Source organism: Oryzias latipes, chromosome 7 (assembly GCF_053564925.1).
Source record: "Oryzias latipes strain Hd-rR chromosome 7, Olatipes_Hd-rR_3.1".
NCBI lineage: Eukaryota > Metazoa > Chordata > Actinopteri > Beloniformes > Adrianichthyidae > Oryzias > Oryzias latipes.
In genome coordinates this window covers 24936540-24959947 of record NC_136243.1, presented here as the reverse complement: position 1 = coordinate 24959947, position 23408 = coordinate 24936540, and the positions used below count along the sequence as shown (strand labels likewise).

Below are 23408 nucleotides of genomic sequence, written 5' to 3'. Positions count from 1 at the left end.
TCATATTTGTTGCAGAGAATAAATATTTAAAACTATTTATTGTCAGTAGCTCAGGAATCCTTCAAATTGCGAATGTTTTTTTCCTCTATCTCTATATCATTTGTTCCTGATTACATCTGAGGTGTTTCATAAAAGTGGAACTGATTACATCACTAGCCTCCTTTCATTATTGCTTCATCTCATTTGAAACAAAAAGGAAAATTACAACAAAGCAAAAAAAACATGACTTTTGTGTTTCTTTTTTTTTTAAATAAAACTACTTTATTAATGTGATGTGGAATGGCCTTCAGAAAACACTTATGGTGATTATTTAAAAAAAAGACATAAGTAACATTTCGTTTTAAAATGAAATGAAAATATTATCTTAAATTATTGAAGCCTTCTTTGCTGATTTTTTGGCAGAGAGATAAAATCGTGAATTAAAAAAGACATCAATTAGGTAAAAACTACAGGAAGTGGAACCGGAAATGGAACCTCAAAGGTCACAGAGAATTCGCGGTGACACTCGGGACGTCGGCGGACGTGTGTGCCTGCGCTGAGGAAAGGTGCTTGTCCCCAGTGTCCGCTCTGGTCGCCCGGTTAGGAATGCGCCTCACGCAGCCGGTGTGCAGTATAATGCTCGGTGAAACGCAAGCGGTGTCTGTTATCTGAGTAGAGACATGGTTTGGCATCGCTTAGAGCATTAGTATCTCGTTGAGCACTTGATTCATTGAGCTAACTGTCGTTAGCGCGTCGTTAGTTCATAGCGCGCTAGGTCGCTAGGCGGCTAGCTAGCGAGGAAGCTAGGTAAGTGTGCTGCCGACCGATCCCACCGAGTAGTAGACAAGCCAACTGACTGCTGAACACAGCCGGTGTTTGAAAGAGGTGGTGGCAGGCGGGGTTGGGAGAACACGACGGGGTGGAAGTGAGTGAGGAGCGGCTGATGAGTTCAGACCAGAGCGGAGAGCCGCCGCTGCTGCAGGAGGAGGCTGATCCCGGACCGAAGACCGGTGCGAAGGACGAGGCTCCGTTGGGGAGCGAGGGAGGGACAGGCGGCATGGTAAGTGAGGCCTTATGTTGCTAGCTAGTTAGCTAGCTAAGTGACTTATGCTCAGCGAATACCTGTTTGCGCAGTTCAACCCCCTCTGCGGATGAGTGAAATTTATTAGGCAGCAACAAAACTCAAACGAAAAAAAACTGTTGATTTATAGCTTTCAGCTTGACCATGGTTTTCTGAGGTTTTGCGTTATCGCACAGTGACTAAGCTTAATCACATGTTGTTTGTGTTATGACAACAGTCCAAAAAGGCTAACCACGGTGGCACTTAACGCTAGCAGCCTGTTTAAGCAGGTATGTTTGCCCACTGGTCGTTAGCATTGGCTCTGCCCCTGCTAGCCAGCACGTTCATTAGTTTGCTGAGTAATCATTAGCTTGAATAGATAAGCTTCGTTACAGCTGTAGAATAATTTATGTGCCTCCGTATAGTGAGGGTCATGACACGTTTTCAACCGCTTTCATTTACTGGGGCCTTCTTTTTACCAGTCGAATGAATGATGTGGAACTACTGTAAGGTTATGTTAGCTAATCTCGACGACAGCCAACTTCGCAGGCGCATGCGTTGCAAATATCTGGCCTGCCCTGTGCCTTGCAAAGCAGTCAGCTGACACTACTTGGTTCATCACGGCCTGCTGGACTCATGCGTGCTTTGCTGTCATGTGTCAAATTACACGGCGAATACACATGTTCATGCTTATATGAATGACTCTGAAGCCCATCAGCTGGATGCATCACTTCCTGCTGGCGGGTCCTTGGAAGTAACTTGAGGCTGATAGAAGCTGTTTAGTTTTGGACGGTTTCAGCGTGAGGGCGCTGGGTCATTGGCAGGTGGCAGTGACATTGTCAAAATAGGAAGCTGCTAAATGTGACAGTTACTGGCGTTTCAAGGTTACTGGGAAACAGTCAACCATTACTCATTAGGTCAAAAATGGCTATAACCCAAAGTAATAATAATAATTTGATTCTTCCATTTTAAAAGGGCGAAAAAATAATAGTCGGCAATTGTGGAAAATAATAAAATGCTGAGTATTTATATTTACATGGTTTAAAATGGTGTACAAACTATTCATCTAAGATGAATAGTTGAATGGTTTGAATAGTTAATAGTTTGTAAGTCGACCCACTTTAACTGGTTGTTTGTGTTGTAGGCTGCAATGGTCAAAAATAATAGTCTTGCATGATTTCTTTTTGCATTTTAAGTATTTCTTTGCAACTTAAAATACTTTTTGTCCTCCAAATGTCTATTTTTTCACTTTGCTGCTTTTTAAAGTCCTATTTTATTCATAAGCCTTTTTTTCTGAGTTCCCTAAAAATAAAAGAAAAAGCAGAAAGAAAATCTCCAGAGTATAAATAACAGCAGCCTAGAAACGTAAAGTAATAATAAAGAAAATAAATCATATATGTTGCACTTTATTAAACAATATGGGAAGAAGATGAAGGTTACATTCCATCTCGAAAGTCAAATCATAACAGAGTAGATAACAATAATAGACTGCATTTATGCAAGCTGTACTATCTTGGTACATTATTGCTTATTTAGCTTCATGAAACATGGGAGGAAACCAGTATGTTGGTGCAACATATAAACAATTATTAAGGCAACCATAAACTCTTTTACATTCCTCCTCTTTGTCACTTCGGAACAACACCGCCAAGCCCGGCATAAGACTAAGCAGTGCTTCTTGTTCTATATTGCTGTCAGCAGTAAATACGGATGCACGCACCTACAGTGCCCTCTAGCTGTTGTTGTTTTCTTTTTTTTTTCCAAGTTGCACCAGAATATAAAAGTTGTTTGTGTATAAGTCACAAACCTGGCCAAAGTATACAACTACAACAAAATGTGACTTGTACTCCAAAAACTATGGTACCTTGCACAACTTTACCATACATTATTTATACACCCATACATTCTATATGTAAAGCCACTAAAAATATATTCGGTTCAGATCATATGTGTGTGCTGCAATATCATCTGTGACCTATTTTAGGTTAGAATTCATTGCAGATTTGTGACTAGTTAGCACAATATGGTACGTTGGATGGATTGTACCTTTTACAATTCTTAATTCTAAAAGGGATTTAAAGTTTAGGTTTTAAAATAAACATATGTGGTTTTTGCTTTATTTTAAAAAGTTAAAATGCTGCCATCTGGCTTCATATGTCTGTTTTTTTCTCTTTCTTTTATCTGGTATTATAAAGCCAGTGCTTTTCTGTCAACAGACATGATAAAGCAAAAGCCAAGCATGCAGAAAAGTTGTTGCATCTCATATTTTCATCCTAAAAGTGTTATTTCAAATTATTAATATCATTCACTTTCTGCATAGCATCATTGTTAAAATTCTCAGTTCCTGGTTCTTGAAATTTGTTGAATGAGGAAGAAATGTTTTTTTTGTCTTAGAACTGATCCACCTTAGACCCAAATGAAACTTGAAACCTTCTCCCAAATGATTGCTGCACCTTTTCAGACTGTTTGTGTTTTTATCAAACTGCTTTTTCATCCTGGAATGTGAGCGTCTCTGTGCTATCAGCACAGATAGGAGTTGTTTCTTGTCTGATGCTGTGTTTTTTTTTTTTCTTTTGTTGAAGGTCACCTCGAAGGGTGCCGGTTTGAACCCAAATGCCAAAGTTTGGCAGGAGATGCCTGTGCCCCCCAGTGAGGCTGTTAACAGTGGCCCAGATTGGCCCACTTCTGATATTAATGAGGGTGAGAAATCTTTTCCGTCAACTGCAAGACACAGTTTTAAGTCAGTTTGTAGGGTTTTTTATGGTATTGTATGAGCTTTGAAATATTTGTTACTGTAAGACCTCTGTTGTCTTTTTTTAACCTCCTGTGTTTTTTTTTAAAACTGTATGTAACTTTGTTTAAAGGTTATTCTGAGCCTTCACCTGGTGGGTGCAAGCAGTACACGGAGGGATTTATGGCCCCAGAAGATGGCGGCTCCACGGTGACGGCTGAGGTTGCTGTGAATGGACTGGACCCTCAAGAGTTGGGCTTTTCCCCTGACGAGTCCACAACTTCAGGTTGGTCTCATAACGTGCACCTGAACAGTACATTGTTTTGTTTTAGTGAATTTGAATTGTGTCAAACTATTGCTGTTTCAAAGGGTCAACTTCGTTTACTGTAAGAATTTTCAAATGTGATCACCTGATTTTGACCTGATCACATGTTCTGACTTCTGATTGTCTTTGATTCTGTTATCCTTTCAAATCAAACTGGTTACTAAAGTTAAGTAATGCATAATTGATCAGTTAGGTTTTCACTTTGAAGGCAAACTTTGATCTAAGTTTTTAAAATCTCTTTTTCTTTTTCATACACGACAACTCTTGTACTTCTAGGCATTTGTCAGGTTTAAATGGACAAATGACTGACGGTTTAAACTTAGTGAAACTTATTCATTAAATATAAATCCTTACAAAGAAATTAATTAGAAAACTGTTCTTGTTCCTTTTGAGGTTTGTCTTTTCCAAAAAGGCGCATCCAAAAGCTTCTAAATAAGTTACTTTATTTGAGGCATTACTTTTGTTTTACTATATTTTCTAAAATCCTGTCATTGAACCCAAACTGTTACACAACCAAGTTAAGTGTGTTTTAACTTTTTTTGTTCAAATCAAACATATTGTTTATTTCCGTTTTTTTTTAAATGTACATTATAAAATACACCATCAAACACATTCATATATTGAGATTCCTAAATTAAATGAAAATATATTTTTTCTTGGTTGCATTCCGTTTTTTCCCCTTAGGTTTAGATTTAAAAACTCACCAAGTAAGTGTTAAAAAAGGCACAAGCAGTACACGAACATTTTAATAAAGGGAAATGTTACCAGCAGCAGCTGTTTAATGACTGAATGACTTGTTTCAAGGCAGTTTGGGTCCTCTCTGTTAACAAAACCTAATTAGATATTAAAATGAATTTTTTTGTTTGTTACTTTTAGCCTCCTCTGTTGAGCCACTGAGAAGATAGCATCCACTGAGATTGGTTTAAATAAAATCCGTGCTTAACTGCTTTTAGAATAATTATAAAGGTATCGGTGTAATATATAGTTTTTAACTTATTACATCACATTTTCTTGACTGTAGATTATAAAAGTGAAGAACCCGTCTCCTCTGAAAATCTACGAGAGTCTTTGAAGAAAGAGCTGGAGTTTTATTTCTCAAGGTAAGAATCAAATGTGAGAAACTTTTTTAGATGTATAATGTGGACAGCACATTTGATAATTCAACCACATGAATTAAGCTGATGTTTTTTTTTTTTTTTTTTGCTTTTACGCCTCAGAGAGAACCTCTCTAAGGATTTGTACCTCATGTCCCAGATGGACAGTGATCAGTTTGTCCCCATTTGGACTATAGCCAGCATGGAGGGCATCAAAGTCCTCACAACCGACATAGACTTGATCCTGGATGTGCTGAGATGTAAGTTAAAGCTTTACATGCGGGCACCACTGAATAGTACTATTTTTATACATCCTTGTTTATGCTTATGCTTTTACCCCTCAGCCTCCCCCATGGTGCAGGTCGATGAGAAGGGGGAGAAAGTACGTCCTAACCACAGGCGGTGCATCATCATCCTGAGAGAAGTCCCTGAAACCACGCCTGTTGAGGTAATGCGCACTGAGTGTTGGAGCTTAATTTTGAAAGTTGGTACAAATTTATAAGATTTGTATCTGCATATTTTAAAAAACAAGACATTGAATTTATGTTTATTCAATCTTAGCAACAACCATGTTGTTTCGTGGAACTACACTGTACCCTTCTGCACTTTGGCTGTCTCATTATGGCTTTTAGACTGCATGCTGTTTTTCTTCCAGTTTATTTTGGTAACAGCAGTTGGTTGCCCTGACCTTGTTGGAATAATTGAATGTCTGCTAACTAAAGGTTAAAAACTCTGACTGTTCATAGGGCTGGCTGTTATTAATAGATTTTAATTGGAAAAAATAAAAAAATAAATTTGACACCAGTTTCTGAACGATACCTTTGTCAAAAATGATTTTAACGGATTTCGCAATATATTAACTCAAACCTTTTCTTATTTAACCATTTCATCTATGCCTCAAACCAGTAGACAATGGTAAATGGCGTATACTTATGTGGCGCTTTTCTACCTACAAGGCCCAAAGGCGCTATACAGTCACAGACCCATTCACCCAGTAACACACACATTCACACACTGGTGGCGGTCCCGCTGCCGAACACTGGCGCCAGAGGCAAGGTGGGGTTCAGTGCCTTGCCCAAGGACACTTCGACTCATGGGTGTGCAAGGCGGGAATTGAACCTGTAATCTTAAGATCATGGGTCGACTGCCCTACCACTGCACCACGGCCGCCCGATGTCATTTTTCTGATGGGGGAAATCTATAAAGAACATTAAGCCAAAAATTAAATTTCTGAATGTTTCTTTCGAATTGTTGTGAATCAAGTTGCCAGAAAAAAATGCCGTTCGAAGAAGTGTGTATTTGTTATGTAGAAAATACAGTGGGCAGGCCACAAGCACCCTGCTCCACTCCATTCTGATGCATCCATTTGCAGACAAATAGATCCGTATCAGTCAAAACTGTACTCCTGTATACCGTATTTTCCGGACTATAAGTCGCACTTTTTTTCATAGTTTGGCAAGGGGTGCGACTTATACTCCGCAGCGACTTATATTAGAAATAAATTGAAATAAATACATTGTTAACCCTCCTGTTATGTTCATTTGTGAGGAACAGAGATGATGTTTCTGGGTTAATTTGATGTATGAGGTATGTTAAGTGTTAAGAGTATGTTAAGTGACTCAGAGAATCAGCAAACTTTTTTTTACAGTAAGATCTTGAAGGCTAACAACATAATATTCTATTTTCCAATGATTTCATAGATTCAGAAATGCAATAAAAGTGAAAACTGTTTCTACAAATACAGGATGAAAACAGAGTATTAGTTAGCCAATGATGCTTCATGAAAAGAATAAATAAATAAGTTTGAGAAAAAATTACTGTGAAATTATTAGATAAACAGTCTGCTATGATTGTGTCATATAAGGTTGTGAAAGTTAAAATGCGACTTATAGTCCAGTGCGACTTATCTGTGTTTTTTTCTACTTTATAATGCATTTTTGGGCTGGTGCGACTTATACTCCGGTGCGACTTATAGTCCGGAAAATACGGTAGCTTCATTACTGCTCGCCATTTTAGCTGCACCAGTAATGTTTGGTTAGTGATGTGAGAGACAGTAAGCTAGCGGGATGGAGATCTTTCAGCAACAGGGAGAGGAAAAGGGGGCAGGGTTGCTCCACAACTCGGAGGTGAATTTCTAACAAACACCTGCTGCTCTGCTGAAACTGTCTTAGAAAACGACATGTTTATTGATTTTTGGCTAAAAATGGCATAACTATAATTAAAAGGTCACAGAAATAGATCAAGAGATGATCAGAGTGGGTCGTTAATGGTATCAAATCTAGTTAATTTGTTGCATACACACAAACCTTTCTGTTTACATGTTCAAGTATTGTAATAACTATATTATGTTTAGAGCATTTGTTGATGGCCAAGCACTAAAAGGTGTCTTTAGGTAGAAATCCTCATAAATGGCCGTTTTTACCTGAAGTCAAATGGTTCTTTATGTGTCATGCACAGGAAGTGGAATCATTGTTCAAAAACGACAACTGTCCGAAGGTGATAAGTGTTGAGTTTGCACACAACAACAACTGGTACATCACATTCCAGTCGGACACCGACGCTCAACAGGTAGCACTAATAAAACGTCACCTTCTCCTTCATTGCTATTGAGTGTTTACTTTGAACGTGCATCACTGTGACTAATCAACAATGACCCGTTTTTGTTTTTCTAGGCATACAAATACCTAAGAGAGGAAGTCAAGACATTTCAGGGAAAGCCTATCATGGTGAGCTAGATTTCATCCATCTGTTTTAAATTCTGTATTTTCTTAAATTCTTACCGTCTATTTTTTCTTTCTTCCTTATTTAAAGGCCAGGATAAAGGCCATCAACACTTTTTTCGCAAAGAATGGCTACCGTAGCATGGACAGCAGCCTGTATACTCAGCAGTCACAGAGCCAGTCCCAGTACAGCACTCCGCTGTACATGCAGCCCGTGTACCCCCAGCAGCAGTACCCCGTCTATGGCATCGTGCCCCCTACCTGGACACCTTCACCTGCACCTTACTTTGAAACTCCTTTGGTAAGAATGACGATGGACACAAAATAGATGCACATGCATATGGATTTCTATTTGGAACAATGCCTTTCTATATGCCATCTATTTTTTAATAGTAATTAAGAACTTTTTCTGCATTTAATTGGGTTTTTAAGTCTCAGGGTGTTTTTTTTTTTGCAGATATTCTCAGAATTTTATTTTATTAAAATTGCTTCTTTGCCTTTTAATTTGGTCATTAGCTGGGAAGTCAACCATTTTAATGACCCACTTCAATCATTTTTTGATCTATTCTAAAACTGGTCCAAGTGGTCTTTTGATTGTGATTGGGCCGTTTTGTGGGACAGTTTCTGCAGAGCGGCAGGAGTTCATTAGAAATTTACCCCCCCTTTCTTATTACTGAGAGCTGGGAGCATGTGGCCCACCCAGTGTTTTCTATGTCACAATTATGCTCTTTTTCAAATAGTTTTTTGTTTGCGCTTGATTCACACTTCCACTTTCGGCTTCTCCCATCAGGGGTCGCCACAGCGAACAGGTCGCATGGTAAATTTGGCAATGTTTTATGCCGGATGCCCTTCCTGACGCAACCTTCTCAAACCGGGCTTGGAACCGGCAGAGGTAGAGAAGGGAACAGGGAGCAGCCCGGAGTCGAACCTGGATTTCACGGACGGAAGTCGCCGCAAACCAGCACGAGCTAAACTGGCTCCCTTGCGCTTGATTCACAACTATCAGAATATAGAAATACCCAGAAAGGCAGTCTTGAGCATCATTTTCTTTCATGAAAAAATGCCACAAGAGCATGTTAAAAACAGCAAAAACACAGTTTTCATTGGAATGGGTCTTTTAATGGGTTTAATAAGAAAGTGTTAACTTACATAATTCATATGTTTTGTATCTATCAGCTCCAGATCTGCATCATTTTATCCAGAAAAAGTAAAAAGACACTTGTTGGATTCAGAAAGTAAAAGGCGGCACTAGTCTAAAATAATACATGATTGTTGTCTTTTTGTCCTTGAGCAGGCACCGTTCCCCAACAGCAGCTTTGTTAATGGATTCAGCTCTCCTGGACACTATAAACCGAGCTCCACTTCTCTCAACATCACTCGTCCTTTCAACAGAAATCGGTACGTTCCTCCGGGTTTCTTTGATTTGACTTTTTGTGGTTTAGACTTGAACCAGAGCCTGCTGTTGACATAAGCATAGTCAATCGCAGAATATTATTTACCGCCTGTGTCACTGTTTGCATGAAGTTGAACTGTGGATTTGAGCTCATCCTCAACCTTGAGATAAAGTAACCCCCGCCACCCCAGAACTGCATTTCACTCCGTGTTTTCTTACTGTCCCCACAGCGTCCCTCTTTATTCAAGAAAGAATGTTATAAATGCCTTCAGGTACCACTACTTTACTGCACAATCAGATCATCGCTTCCCATCTCTGAACATAATCAGCAGCTAAATGACTAAATCAAAACTTTGCCAGTGAGATTTGTTTGGTTCCATTTAACAAACTCTTTGCTTAATGCATTTAATACAAGTTTGCTGCTGTTTTATTCAGAGTAGTTTCCCTTTACCAGTCAAGGCTTTTTCAGCTCTAAAGACATCTTTTTGTTTTGCTTTCTCCATCTTAGCCAGTTCTTCCCATCACTACTAACCATCCATGATGTTTGTTCTCTCCATTTTTTTCATTATTAACCGTAAAAACTGAACACCTTGTGGTTTATTTGCAGTGATGGAGAAATGCGTCAGACTAAAAGGGGCACTCGAGCGACCGATGACTTGCTTTTGCAGTCAGGGAAAACCTAAAAAATATGCCAGACAGACCCGATGATGAGATCATGATGCGCATAGAGGGAAAATGGGTTTGAAGTAATTGGCTTTGGCTCTCCTCTTTTCCTCCTCTAATCTTTGCTCTCTGTCTCTCTGTCTTTCCAAAGTCAGTCGCTCCACTTCCATCCCAATGAGCGTTCAGATTATGAGATCTGAGGGTCAAAGATTGATTTGAAGAACACAAACCTGTAAATCTTTAACTGGATTTTGTCTGAAACTTGGCCAGGCCCTACTTGAACATTGTGCAGTCCTAAGGTTTATAATTGCAGTCTCCACTGCTTCAAACGTGGGCTCAGATGTCCTCTCTGAATCCTCTGCATGCCTGTGTTGATTATGAGGACACAGCATGCTGTCTTTTTTTTGTACGCAGTGTCAAAGATTTTTTTCTGGTGTTTCCTTTAAATGTATACACTGGGTGCCTTTCTGTTCAATCACCACTCTGGACACCTTGGGTGCATTCGATTTATTTACCGTTAGCCCTGTTGTCAGGTGGGGCTTTTATAAGGGTTTTTGATTTATTTTTTTTAAACTTTTTACATTAGTTTTCACCTAAAGTTGTACTTTTATTTAGAAAAAAACAACACACAACTATTGTTATCATGTCTAAGTAAATGTATGGCTGTCAAAAAGTTAAAACATTATTTAAGTCAATAAAAGGCCAGGGTGTTTACTCTTTGTAAATTAAAAAGAATTATTGGAAAATTGTATTCAGTTTCTGAAGCTTTTTGCTAATGTAAAAAGTGTAACTCGTGTTGAAGTTGCTTCATCTTCAATGGGAAACACCGGGAGCCACATTGTCCTCAGGTCTTAATTTTTTAAATGAAATGTGAACATGTCTGCTGTTGTCTCTGCCTATTGAACTAGAAGCCACATGAAGCCCCAGATGAGGAGCGAGGTGTGCCCAGCATCCTTAACGCCCGACACTGTGACTGCTCTGCGCAGCACACAGTCCCCTGCTCCTGCTGCTGCTGTCGCCACCAACCCAGTCATTACCGCCACAGAGCTCAGCTCTGCATTCCTGCATCCCGTCGCGTCCCTGGATCCCAGTGACGACAGTGGGGGTGCCGGACGTGGAAGGTAAACTTTGTTTGCCTGTTGTAAATCCCATCAATATGTCTGGTCTTTCATCTTGGCTGCTCTTACAGTCCCACTCCAATCATTTTTTCGTTTATTGTAAAAGTGTTGCCAGTGGTCTCTTAATTATGATTATGGCGTTTTTAGCCAAAATCAAATACGTCCTTTTCTAGGACACAGTTTCTGCAGAGCGGCAGTAGTTCATTAGAAACTTGCCCGATTATTGAGCCGGACTTTTGGTGCTGAGCAAGCCCGCCTCCACTTCCTATCACCCATGTGCCCTCCTGCTAGCTTACAGCTCATTTTCTACGTCACAGGTACAAGTTTTTGCAAACGTGTTTTTTTTTTCTCGTCTGCTCCTGATTCACTACGATCAGAATAAAGAAATACTCAGAAATGCAATTTTAAGCTTAATTTTTTTTTTGTCCATCAGAAAAATGCTAAAAGATCTGAGTGGGTTTTTAAAGGCTTTTGATTTTAATACTAAATAAAATGAAACAAAATGATGCTCTGACACTGTAGGGATATTTCTTTGAAACTCTGTGTTTTCCCAGGACTTTAAAGTGCATGAGGAATAAGCAGATGCATCAATATTCTAAAACAGAACCATAGAAATGCTAAAAAAAAAAAAAAGAAATTCAGGAATCTGCAATAATGTTATCTTTTCTTTGTGTGTAAAACTGCTGATCCAGAATCCCTGACAGATTTTTTTTGTACGTTTCAGACGGAGTACAACCTACAGAGGACCACGCAGGAGGCGAGAGGATGAGCGCATCATGGTAAATATGAATGTTACACCAGTATAAAGGTTATGGTTTATTTAAAATTACTAAATCCTTATCACATTTGGTTAATCTTCAAATTTGGCTTTCTTTTTTTCCCAGAAGCCCGCTCCCTTAGCTGAAGTGAAAGTATCTCCACCCAAGTTTGACTTGGCTGCCACCAACTTCCCCCCTCTTCCTGGCTGTGTTGTCAGCACGCAGGGGGAGCCAGTGCTAGAAAACCGAATGTCGGATGTTGTACGTGGTTTGTACCGGGACAAGGTAAGAAATTTAGTTGGCGGATGAACAGCTGTCTGGGTTAGGACTACAAAAGTGTAATTATTCCATCTTTTCTAGGCAGAACAAACCAATAAAGAAACGACTGTAAGCGCAACTTCAAGCCACGTCCCAGGCACAGAAGAAGCTGTGGCTTGCTCAAGTCCTGCCCTGGCGGCTCCAAAATCTGCCATCCAAGCACCTGGACCGCCAGCACCCACGTATGTTTGTCCTAATAATTCAGGTTTTTTTTTTTTTTGTGTGGCATTGAAATGCTGTGATTCGTCTGTCTAATTGTATTTAAAAATGTCTCTTCCAGCAGTGTCACTAGTCATGAGATGAAGGCTGAGCGAGCAGAGCTCACGGTTTCCAAAGCAGCTGCACGCACATCTGTTCAGGCTCCTTTCAAGCCCTCCTCCACGCAGCCTGGGCTGAACTCCAGAGCTCAGCCGTCTGCGACTCCCACGTCAGGGACGACCAACACTCCGTCTCCTGCACCTGTCCCACCTGCACAGGTAAGTCTGGTTACCTGGTCTCCTATTGGGTCTCAGTTAGTGAGAAATTGGTCCAAATGGCTCTTTAAGTGTTGAAGGTTGCAGAAGCTCTGTAAAATATGAATAATATTGAACTAAAATGTGTTTATTTTTCCCCCTAAAACACCTTGCCTTAGGAACCCCGGAAACTCAGCTACGCTGAAGTGTGCCAGCGGCCGCCCAAGGACCCGCCCCCTGCAGCCCCTGCTCCATCTTCCTCTGGCACCGCTTCAGGTCAGCCGTTGCGTGAGTTGCGTGTCAACAAGGCCGACGAGCCCGGCTCCAGCAGTAACCCCGTGGACAAGCAGGAGAAGGCTCCGGACAGGGAGGGGGGATGGGAATGCAAAGAGAGCAGACAACCACGCGAACGTGACTCTCAAGGTTACTACCGCAGCAATGGTCCCAGGGGCACGGGAGGCCTTAAGTTCCGGGACCAGCGGCGCCCGCCTCCAGCCCGTCGTGGCTCCCCTCATGGGAGCCACAGGCACACTGGCAAAGAGCAGAACATCCCACCGGTATCGCCAAAGTAAAAACTGGTTAATTGAAAAAAAAGTTGTACGAGTGTATATATATATATGTATATATATACATGGATATATATATAAATATATATGTAATTCTAGAAAAATGAATAACAAAAGCAACAACATTGTGGTAGCCACCTTTCCACCTGGAACTTATCCAAAGAAAAGCTTTCAAAGTGACTGCGGCATCCAGGATTTTAGGAGCAAAAATGAAACCTGAGAAGCGTTGACAAGCAGTTTAAAGGAAACGCGCATCCCGTTTGCCTCCAGAATTATGCTTAAAGGAATTTAAGTGGGTTTTGAAGAGATGGGTCATTTATGCTCCGAATGGGAAAGGTGGGATACTGGGCCAAGTGAATGGCCCTCTACCTTTTTTATTTTTTAATAAATAGATGTTGGTCTGCAAGAACAATATGCACTAAAATGACAAGACCATGCATATATGTCATGTACATAAACAAAGATATCACTAACGTAACAAGACATCAAGATTTTTCTTTCTTTTTTTTTTTTTTAGCCTAAATTTGCGAGTGTGACTGAAGAGTTGACTGATGTCTGTATGCATCGATTGTTAAGCAAAATGATTGAAGTGCTACAATGTGCTGTTGCACTGAAGTTGATTTTGATTTTTACAGCAGAGATTCTGAGGCATTGTCCTGGATCTGGACATCGGCCCTTATAGGGGGGGAAAAGCCTTTGACAGTGGTGTTTTGATCTATAATATGCTCAAATGTGATCAGGTTAGACGGCAGAAACAAAGCCCCAGGGTCCTCCGTGTGTTTTTTGTTGGAATCTGATTTTTTTGTTTTTCTTTTTTTTTTTTTTTTTTTGTTTGGGGCTCACTGGCCTGTTCGCCACTGTGAACCTTTTTCTCCTGGTCCAAAGTTTTTCATGTTCCGTTTTATGTTTATCAGAACTGCTTCGGGTCTAACCACTGCATCGGATTCAGAATTTTGTTCATGTTTGATAATCAGTCAGGTTCTCTTGTTTACATGTTTGGATAGTAGAATTATGTTTAATGATTAAAAATGTGTAGGTTGATGCTAAGATTGGATCGTTTTGGTTTGAGTGATGGTTCAGAAAAGGTCTCACTTTTGTATATCATCACAGGATATCCAGGTTATGCTTATATCTGTGAACTGTTCATAACTGGCTCCTGCCAAAAAACCAACCGAAGAGTTCTTAGTTCAAAAATGATAAACAGCAAATCAGGCGGGCAGGTTGAGAGAGAAAAAAACGTCTCGTTCTAAGGAATGTGCCAGCCGCCTGGGATCATAGAGCGCTTTTGTTTTTTTTCTTTGAGGTATGCTAAATAATCTAATCTTTGGGGAAATTTTTTGCTCAGTGAAACTGGATTTTTGAGAAGCTGTAGAAGTGTAGTAGCCTATGCTGTATGATAATAACCCGTCACTAGAAATGTGTGGGAGAATGTAATTGTTAGAGTTCTGAATTTGCAAAAAAACGCCTTTTGAGACCAGGTAAACATCAGATTGTTTGTGAATTGTTTTAGGGTGGTTTTTGCTTGGTTTATTTTCTTTTTCTTTTTTTAATTTTGAAAAAAAAAAAACAATTGACTTAGAATTTGAAGTCTGACTCACTGTATGTATTGGTTTTAAAAATGTATTTATTTTAATTCTAATGCATAACGCTTTTCTCCCAATCTTGGTAGGCTGGTTTCCCCAACGTTGTGTGAAATTGCATTGGCAAAATAAAATCCTGTGTATGATTTTTACATACTGATTGACATGTCAGCTATGAGAAAATACTTGATGAATTGACTTTGGGTTTAATAATGCAGTAAATGTGTATCCAATCACTGGGGCTTTTTTTTCTGTTTTATTTTCATTAATGAGTATGAGCAGCTAGTGGTTTAGTATAATTAAAGAAATGCACTAACTTGTTTTTCAAAAGGAAAAAAAAAGATATACTCAACATTAATGTGAAATAATTTTAGAAGCTTATGGTTGATGTTGACAGGCTTGCAAATAATTACAAGAATTGCTTCCCCCACTGCAATATGTTTGGGTTCTCTTCTGTTGATTTGGTTTGGGTGGCATCAGGAAATGTAGTACTGGATCAACCAAGTGTTGGAGACGCAATCTTAGAACTGTATGAATTGTCACCAAAATAAATTATTTTGATTTGGCTGTCTTGTCTCAATATTTGTTTTGCTTACTCTCAGTTTTCTATATACATTGAAAGGATTTTATTCTTGTTTTTCTTGCAGAAGACTTTAAAAAAATGCTGAAGTGTTTTTTTTCTTCTAGAAATTGAATGCTTTTCTTTTTAACTGAAACTAGCCTGACATCTTCAGATCTAAATTTTCCTATATGTAAAAAAAAAAATCCAAAGCCAAATGTTCATTCCTTTTATTCATTCCTTTATTGAAGCTCTTTGGGTTTTAAATAAAATGCTAGTTATTTAAATGAGTAATGGGTTTTGAGTTTTGGGTAATTTGTTTTAGTTGATCAGGTATTTATATTTAGAATGTACCTTTAGAAAAAAAATGTTAAAAGAATCAACCCGCAGTCAGTGTTTTATCATTTTTATTTTGTTGAATAAAAGTGTCTAGTAGTTTGTTTACTGTATACATGTAAATGTATACAGATAAGTGATTCTACACCAATGTTGTACTCTTTTATGTTATATTAAATGGAGAAAACTGATGTCGGTACACACAGACCTTTTTTTCTAACATTGTGATAAAAAAAAATGCAACTTTTTTTTTTTTTTTGCATTTTAACTTCAAGTAAATCTGCAGCAGAAGGATCACATTTGACAGTTTTTTGAAAGGAACTTGCACGTGCCGCTGTCAAAGGGGAAAGTTAAATATGTTTTATAGAAAAATGTAATGTTATGGTTTACTAATTATAAATAATTAAGTTACATTTTATAAATGAATAGCCACAAAAACATGGCTGTATTTTTCAATGTAACGTGGGACTTTGAGGCTCTCGTTGGGTTCTTGGCGTAAATGTAGACTAAGTAGTTTTGTTTTCTAATGAATAGCTAATTTTCCAAATATTAATCATTGTTCTATATAGAATAACTACTTGTGTGGCCTTTTATAGGCTGTGGTTGTAGATCGGCTTACTGCAACTGCAAGCGATAATTGTACCCTTTAGTTTAGATTATTTCCACGCGAGTCGGCTGTCTCGTCTGCATTTAGAACATGCCGTCTCTTGTATTTAAGGCATTCGTGCCACTTGAGCAGAGCCGACACACGTCAAACCCTTTTGAACAGGGTAAGTACCCGGTGTGAGAATTCCAGTTTTGCTCCGCCGTGTTGACAAAAATCTCCATTTTCAAAACAAAAGCGTCCGTTAACCCTGTCCTGTGACGTCATGACGCTCCGTGTTTATGTGGAAGCGCTCAGCCGACATTCCGTACGATAGCCTGGCAGACATACACGTCTAGATCTTTTAAACGGTATGCTATGGTATTAGATGCATTTCGTTAATAGCAAGTGTGAAAATATTTTCAAAAAGTACTCACGAGTGTCAAAAGTATTGTCACTAGATTTTTTTACGCTTACAGCTCTCGATTGTTGTTTGCATTTTTGATGCTAACGCTAGCTTGCGACTAGCTAGCTCTGAACCTGCTTCTATGCATTTATTTAGCTATCATATCCAGACCCTCAGTGAAGAGTCTGGCTGTGACACTTTTTGTTTTTTTTTCTTTTGTTTAGACTAATACGAAATATATGTGTGCAATATTAGTATATTGTAACAATTAGCCGTTTGGTGTGTGGCACTGACACTACTAGCTTGTAAATTGCTTGTTATTTTCTGCTTCTTAATAATTACTGACACCTAGTTTTCAGAAAATATGACGTTCAGTAAGATTAGATAAATTTGTCAAAACCAGTTAATGACCTGTAAGTGAATGTGCTTTTGACACCACTTTACCATTTGAGACCAGCCTATTTGAATGCTAAATTAATAACGTACTCCATTTAAGTATATGTTCAGATGGATATCATCAAAAGATAAGCGTTATAAAGACCCACTTCAATGAAAATAGTTTTTTTAAACACATTCTTGTGGCATTTTTCTTATGATGGAGGATATGTATAAACCAAATTAAGCTTAAAATAGCATTTCTGAGTATTTATTCAAATCGTTGTGAATCAAGAGAAGACGAAAAAGGCCGTTGCACTTTTAGATGTAATATCAGCGCTGCAGTGGTGAGTCACAGGTTTCCTGCTCCGCTCGATTCTGATGCATCCATTTGTAGATGAGTGGATCCATTAACGTCTTTGTTTTCTTCATTCGAGCTGGCATCTGGCTCAAAACTGTAAGCACCGGTAATGTTAGGTTGGGGGTGTGAGAGGCTCTAAGGTAGCAGGAGAGACTGTAAACAAAGGGATAATAGGATGTGTGGGCAGGCTTACACCACGCCATTGGTCCCACCCACAACTCAGAGGTGAATACCTGATGAACCACCGCTGCTCTGCACTGACTGAGCCCCATATATATATAAAACAGCAATCATAATTCAAAGAAAGTTTGGTGGAAATGCTTTTACAATAGATCAAAAGATGATTGGACTTGGACTTTAAATCTGAACTGTTTCTCAGCTAAGCTACAGCCAAATAGATGTCAAATATTTATATAAAACTGTCACAACAAATGTTTTAAAATGAGTTTCAGTCAGTTATGTTTACCACCTTTAACCACATCTTGAAACTCTTTTAGTGTGCTGCAGTGACAACCTGTCACTGGTGCCATGGTCCTCTGTCACATATGAGCTCTACTATGTGGTACATCATGCAGAGCATTCAAAGTAAATACTCCTTGTCTGAGAGACTGATCCGCACCATTGCCGCCATCCGCTCTTTCCCCCACGACAATGTGGAGGATCTTATTCGTAAGGTACACCCGCTCAGTTCAGCACCCAGAAATATTTGGAAGTAACAGTGTATTGAATGCAATCCCTAAAAACGACATCCTCTGTGTGCATAAGGGGGCGGATGTGAACCGGATGCATGGCACCCTCAAGCCGCTTCACTGTGCCTGTATGGTTGCTGATGCTGACTGTGTGGAGCTGCTTTTGGACAAAGGTGCAGAGGTATAGTAAAAATGGAAAAAAAGGAGTTTCTTATACACATTCTTTATGATATTCTTCATTTTTAGCCTTAAACAATGCCATACTATTTTTGCAAAGGGTTTGCAAGCATAGCAGGGAAATTTGTGTTGGCTAATAAGTTGCAAGCTTTTCCTAGCGTTCTTGTTCTAATCTAACCTCTGATATTAGGCAAGTATTTTTAACTGTTTATATTGACCACTTGTTCACCTGCCATAATGCTGCATTTTATGGCAAAACACCCTATTATTAGAAATTCTTAAGCCCACAGGAGGTTACAAATCTTTCGGCCCACTGCTTTTTATACAGTTTTAATTCTAATCCAAATAATGAATCCTATGTATCAAAAAGCTTTTATCATTGGTTATACAGAAATCCACAGTGTCAAAAATGGTAGTGACCTGATAAAACCATGCTCACAAACCAGTGTCAGACTAGCAGAAGGTTCACAGGGAAGCCATAAGGGAATCCTGTGTTAAAACAGACCTATTTCACCAGCCACCAATACATCAGATATAAAAACGGCAGAACGTTTTCTAACTGCCTGTTTTTTGCTGATAAGAGATGGAATGTTTATGGTAAGATAAATAGACTTCATTCTGAAGAAAATATAAAAATGTTTTAGCTAAATGTCGACATTTGAAAGAAAACTACTGTTTTTCTTTTTACAGATTATTTTGGCAAGTTATTTATTCTAGAAATCTGAATCCATAAATTTATTTCAGACTTTTTTTAAGTTATAGATGAGTTTGTCAACAATTTTGCTTTGCAACATGTTATCCTAAACATCTAAAAGTTTAAGTAGGTACAAATACATCAATTACTTTTGTTCATTTTAGAAAACCTTTTTTGACATTATTGTAATTGTAATTTTGTGGAAACCCGAATCAATCTTCCCTAGATTGATTTCTGGTTGAAAATATGTTATGTGAATTTTTTTAAATATAAAATTTTGTGGATATTTTATCATTTTCTCTTTGTTTTGCAGTTAGACAGAAATCCCAAACAATATGTGATAAAAGTTGTTCATTTCCTTTAGTAGGGTGTATCTAACAGTGTGTTTCATCAGGTGAATGCTTTGGATGGCTATAACCGCACAGCACTGCACTATGCTGCAGAGAAGGATGAAAACTGTGTTGAGCTGCTGTTGGAGTATGGGGCTCAGCCAAATGCTCTGGACGGGAACAAGGACACTCCACTTCACTGGGCCGCATTTAAAGATAACCCTGAGTGCGTGCGGGCACTGCTGGAAAGCGGGGCCTGTCCAAATGCTCGTGACTACAACAACGACACGCCTTTGAGCTGGGCAGCAATGAAAGGCAACCTTGAGAGTGTCAAGGTACTTTTAGACTACGGAGCTCAGATCCATGTGACCAACTTGAAGGGTCAGACCCCTATCTCGCGACTGGTTGCCCTCCTGGCCAGAGGTCTGGGCACTGAGCAGGAGGAAGAGTGCTTGGAGCTGTTGTGTCGAGCAGCAGGGCGTTTTGAGATCCGACGAGCTGATGGCACCCTACCCAGGGAGCTAAGTAAAGATCCCCAGCTGCTAGCTAGGCTGTCCAACATGGTGGCTCAAGTTCCAACGCTTCGTTCTCTGGCACGCTGTGCTGTACGCCAGAGTCTGGGCGCACAGTTCCTCCCTACTGCTGTGAAAGAGCTTCCTCTACCAGAGACCATCAAGGAATATCTACTTTTGAGAGATTGACAATTAAATCTCATTGGTGCTCTGAGATTAAGTGGTCAATGACTGGACGACTCATCACTCAGCTTTATCAAAAAGCAAATAACTAAATTATAGGATTTTGTCTGGCAGTGCCCCCGTTTATTACATTATTTTGTAATCTATTCATGTGGGAAGAATCAAAAGACTCCCTTAGTTATTTTGTCACTGATTAAGTAGTTGCACATGTGAGCATTTTTGATCAGTGTTGCGAATAATAATCCTGGGTGGATAGCTTTGTACTATCCACTGTGACACTCTTTTTAAGGGACGTATGACCATAAAGGAACTGTTCAGCTTCGCTATAGGAGGACGTCCGGATGAGGCAAGACGGGTCCAAAACTCCAGCTCCATAGGACAAAATCATGTGAAACCAAAACTTTACTAAACACCAGTTTGTTACCCCAATTGTCAGTTAAAATATACATTTGTCAATTGTAAAAATGTCCTTGCTTTGGAATAGGGGAATTGGAACAGAAATCTAAAACCTATGGGTTGAAAGGTGGTTATGGAAGCCAGTTTGATGTTTTACTTAAGGTCGTACTTAAGAAAAATTGCCAACAAGATGCAGGCTGACTAACATTTTGGTTTAAGTTTTGTCATTTCTCTAGTGGTGTGAACAAAACAATGTAAGAAAAATACTTTTTATAATACGTCAAGTAAGTAAAAGATGTCAAAGTACAAAAAAAGGACGGGGGAGGGATTAGGGATAATAAGCAATATTAATTAATTTTAAGTAAAGACAATTTGCCAATTAATCTATTTAGTTTAGCAAAATGTGCCAGTCAGTCTTCTGAAAATTTCCATCACTGATGAAAGTGACATGTCTGTGACGTATAAGTCACATCTGAAGTTATGTTTAATGAAAATGTGGGATTGTGGTTGCTGGGAGGGCTTATGGTGTTTTTATTTTGCTTTATCATTAAGGTGAAAAAAATGTGTTAGGTCTGAAAAAAACTCAATGTTCAAAAATGGAAAGTGCTTTGTGTTAAATATGAATTTATATGTAATAACCACAGAATGGCATGCCCACTAACTGTGCTTGAAAGAGACATAAGCTTGCAAATTGTGATTATTTTAAAATACATTTCTTCATGTCTTTGCATCTCAGCGTCTTCATTCTCAATTCACCCAGTAGGGGGCTCTCTATCCTTGTTTTTTAAACTGCATGAGAATTTACAATTGTTTGAAATTGTGCAATATTATATCTTTTTTTTCTCATTTAAAATTTTTTTTTTTAAAGAAAGCCCAGAAATTTTTTTTATTTTATTTTACAATGCTCTATTAAAAATATTTTGCTTGGACTAATAAATGCAATGTTTTAAGGAACTTATTTATTCGTTTTTAACAATTATGCTTGGGGGATGTTTTGTTTTTGTTCAGACATCATCTTCATGCTGTATCTTGTGCAAAGGTCAAAATAATTTTTGTTCACATGTTTAAATGTTAAATAAATAAAAGAAGTGGCCAAATGAGATGAGGAAAGTCCAGGAACTTTTGATCAATGCATTGGGTGAATTTGGTAGAAAGATTATGCGTCTAACTCTAAAGAAATCTGCTTAAAAAAGGAAATTTTTACATTGAGAAACATCTGTCAATATTCAAAATGCCCAAGCAGAATAATAAAATAAAATAGAAGTTGTGTTCTTACATGCGAATCAGTTCCACATAAACTGACCATTGAGTTGTCAATTAAAAGGCATATATTTTTTAAATATACATTTTAATCAATTTAAGTTGCGTTTGGAGGGCAAAAAGTTGGGTTTCCGTTTACAAATCAACAGTGATTAAAATCGTTTCGTACATCAGCAGGTTGTAAAACTTTAGTCCCCCCCCTCCTTTTTTTTGTTTCAAAATGAAAAAAAAAATAGTTGGAAATCCTTACAATTAAAGGTAGAATACTCACAGCTAAAAGATTTGTATCACTGCCTTAAACATATGTAATAAAGTTTAAGAAATCACTTTGATTACTTTAGAAAACTACTTTTAAAATGTAATTGAAATTTATTTTTCAAGTTCCAATTCTTCAATATTTTCCCACTGGAATCCAACAGCTGGAACTAATGTTGTCCTCACATCTTTTTTTATTCACTCATTTGAAATTCATTTATTTCTTTTTGTAGCCATAAATTATTATTTTTTTGCTGCCTTTTAGATATACATTTTGTATGTAAGACATTTTCTAACTGTGCTAATCCGCAGTTTTCTCAGCATAAATGCATTGTATCACTAAACTGGATATCAAACGTTCCCAACTGGTCAAAAGTTATGATAATGGTGGCATCAAGGCTCTAGATTTTGAAGCTATGGTCGGTACTTTCAGAATTAATTTTTTAAAAGCTCTTCTGGTTGATAGTAACTCCATGTGGTTTCATATTCCAAGGTCCATCTTTAAACATTTAGGAGGCATAGACTTCCTTTTGAAATGTGATTTTGAAGTAAATAAGATTCCATTCATTTTGTCCAACTTCCATAAACAGGTTCTTCAGTTTTGGAAAATGATATTTAATCACAATTTTACCCCTCATGGATCAACATTATGGAATAACAGAACAGTATTAGTTGGTAGGAAATCTATATTCAAACAGGATTGGTTTGACAGGAACATTCTCTTTGTTACAGATTTAACTGACAATGACGGTAATTTATTGACTTTTTCTTCGTTTATAGATAAATACAGTCTCACCTGCAGCCTTAAAGAATTTAAAAAAGTATGTCGAGCTATTCCTGCTGCTTTGATTCATTTAATAAAGAACACTGTTTTCACTCCTCATAGAACAATTATCTCATTACCAAAATTACAGATAAATGGATGTAATTTCTTAGATTTGTAACTAAATAACAATCTTTTGAACAACTGTTTAAAAGATAGAATTTATCATGTCCATAATCGAGCCTCTTTTAGATCATTCTCTTATTCCAACAGCCAATCTCTGTTAGTTAAAGCACACTCAAAGTACATTAAATGGCCTGTTCTGCCCAAAATAAAAGAAACTCATTTCAAAATAATAAATAAATATTATCCTGTCTCCGATTTTCTTCGAAGCAGATTTAAATTTGACGTGGAATCTTGCATTTTTTGTAACTCCAATGAGGAAACGCTGGAACATTTGTTTTTTTCATGCGATTACTCTAAGGAATTCTGGACTCAAATAAGGAATTGGATTAATTTAAAACTTAACATTCCCCCTTTTGGTATTTCTGATGTCTTGCTGTTTATGGAAAATATTGATGATTCTTTCTCAAATATCATTAATATCATCTTACTTTTAGGAAAATACCACATCCACTGTTGCAAGTGGAGAGGTTCCAAGCCCTCCTTCCCAGGTTTTATTAACGATTTTAAATTATATTATTCCTCACTGAAAAGATTACAATCCTCAGTAGGTGTTAAAAAAATATCTAAACAAATTTCCTTGTGGCTTT

General features: G+C 38.2%; 2 protein-coding genes across 10 annotated transcripts; both read left to right on the top strand.

The window, feature by feature from the left end:
* Positions 1 to 467: 467 nt before the first annotated feature.
* On the top strand, positions 468 to 15324 carry larp4aa (La ribonucleoprotein 4Aa). 7 transcript variants are annotated; one of them, XM_020704619.3, is made up of 17 exons: positions 470 to 1039; positions 3622 to 3739; positions 3904 to 4056; positions 5117 to 5195; positions 5313 to 5449; positions 5534 to 5637; positions 7647 to 7757; positions 7862 to 7915; positions 8001 to 8210; positions 9204 to 9307; positions 9533 to 9574; positions 10874 to 11086; positions 11808 to 11862; positions 11971 to 12126; positions 12202 to 12341; positions 12440 to 12635; positions 12791 to 15324. In XM_020704619.3, the coding sequence occupies exons 1-17, from the start codon at positions 923 to 925 to the stop codon at positions 13181 to 13183; spliced, it is 2382 nt and encodes a 793-aa protein (XP_020560278.1). In that variant the 5' UTR covers positions 470 to 922; the 3' UTR covers positions 13184 to 15324. The 7 variants fall into 7 exon arrangements, with proteins under 7 accessions (XP_078806800.1, XP_020560278.1, XP_011475343.1 ...); XM_011477041.4 differs by having other exon boundaries at positions 11968 to 12126; positions 12443 to 12635; XM_011477040.4 differs by having other exon boundaries at positions 11968 to 12126.
* A 759-nt stretch (positions 15325 to 16083) lies between these two features.
* Positions 16084 to 21455, top strand: asb8 (ankyrin repeat and SOCS box containing 8). 3 transcript variants are annotated; one of them, XM_011477043.4, is made up of 4 exons: positions 16084 to 16422; positions 17875 to 18051; positions 18143 to 18247; positions 19332 to 21455. In XM_011477043.4, exons 2-4 carry the CDS (start codon positions 17923 to 17925, stop codon positions 19965 to 19967), a joined length of 870 nt encoding a protein of 289 aa, XP_011475345.1. In that variant the 5' UTR covers positions 16084 to 16422; positions 17875 to 17922; the 3' UTR covers positions 19968 to 21455. The 3 variants fall into 3 exon arrangements, with proteins under 3 accessions (XP_011475345.1, XP_004070471.1, XP_020560279.1); XM_004070423.5 differs by lacking the exon at positions 16084 to 16422 and adding an exon at positions 16468 to 16606; XM_020704620.3 differs by lacking the exon at positions 16084 to 16422 and adding an exon at positions 16511 to 16606 and having other exon boundaries at positions 18143 to 18239.
* Positions 21456 to 23408: the final 1953 nt, after the last annotated feature.

Bases quoted from the DNA above. Each gene is read 5' to 3' on its own strand.
- larp4aa (XM_011477040.4), top strand. From the start codon at position 923: ATGAGTTCAGACCAGAGCGGAGAGCCGCCGCTGCTGCAGGAGGAGGCT. The intron at 5,450-5,533 runs GTAAGTTAAAGC...TTTACCCCTCAG, and splicing joins GATCCTGGATGTGCTGAGAT to CCTCCCCCATGGTGCAGGTC. The intron at 11,087-11,807 runs GTAAACTTTGTT...TGTACGTTTCAG, and splicing joins GGGGGTGCCGGACGTGGAAG to ACGGAGTACAACCTACAGAG.
- asb8 (XM_011477043.4), top strand. From the start codon at position 17,923: ATGAGCTCTACTATGTGGTACATCATGCAGAGCATTCAAAGTAAATAC. The intron at 18,052-18,142 runs GTACACCCGCTC...TGTGTGCATAAG, and splicing joins TGGAGGATCTTATTCGTAAG to GGGGCGGATGTGAACCGGAT. The intron at 18,248-19,331 runs GTATAGTAAAAA...GTGTTTCATCAG, and splicing joins TTTTGGACAAAGGTGCAGAG to GTGAATGCTTTGGATGGCTA.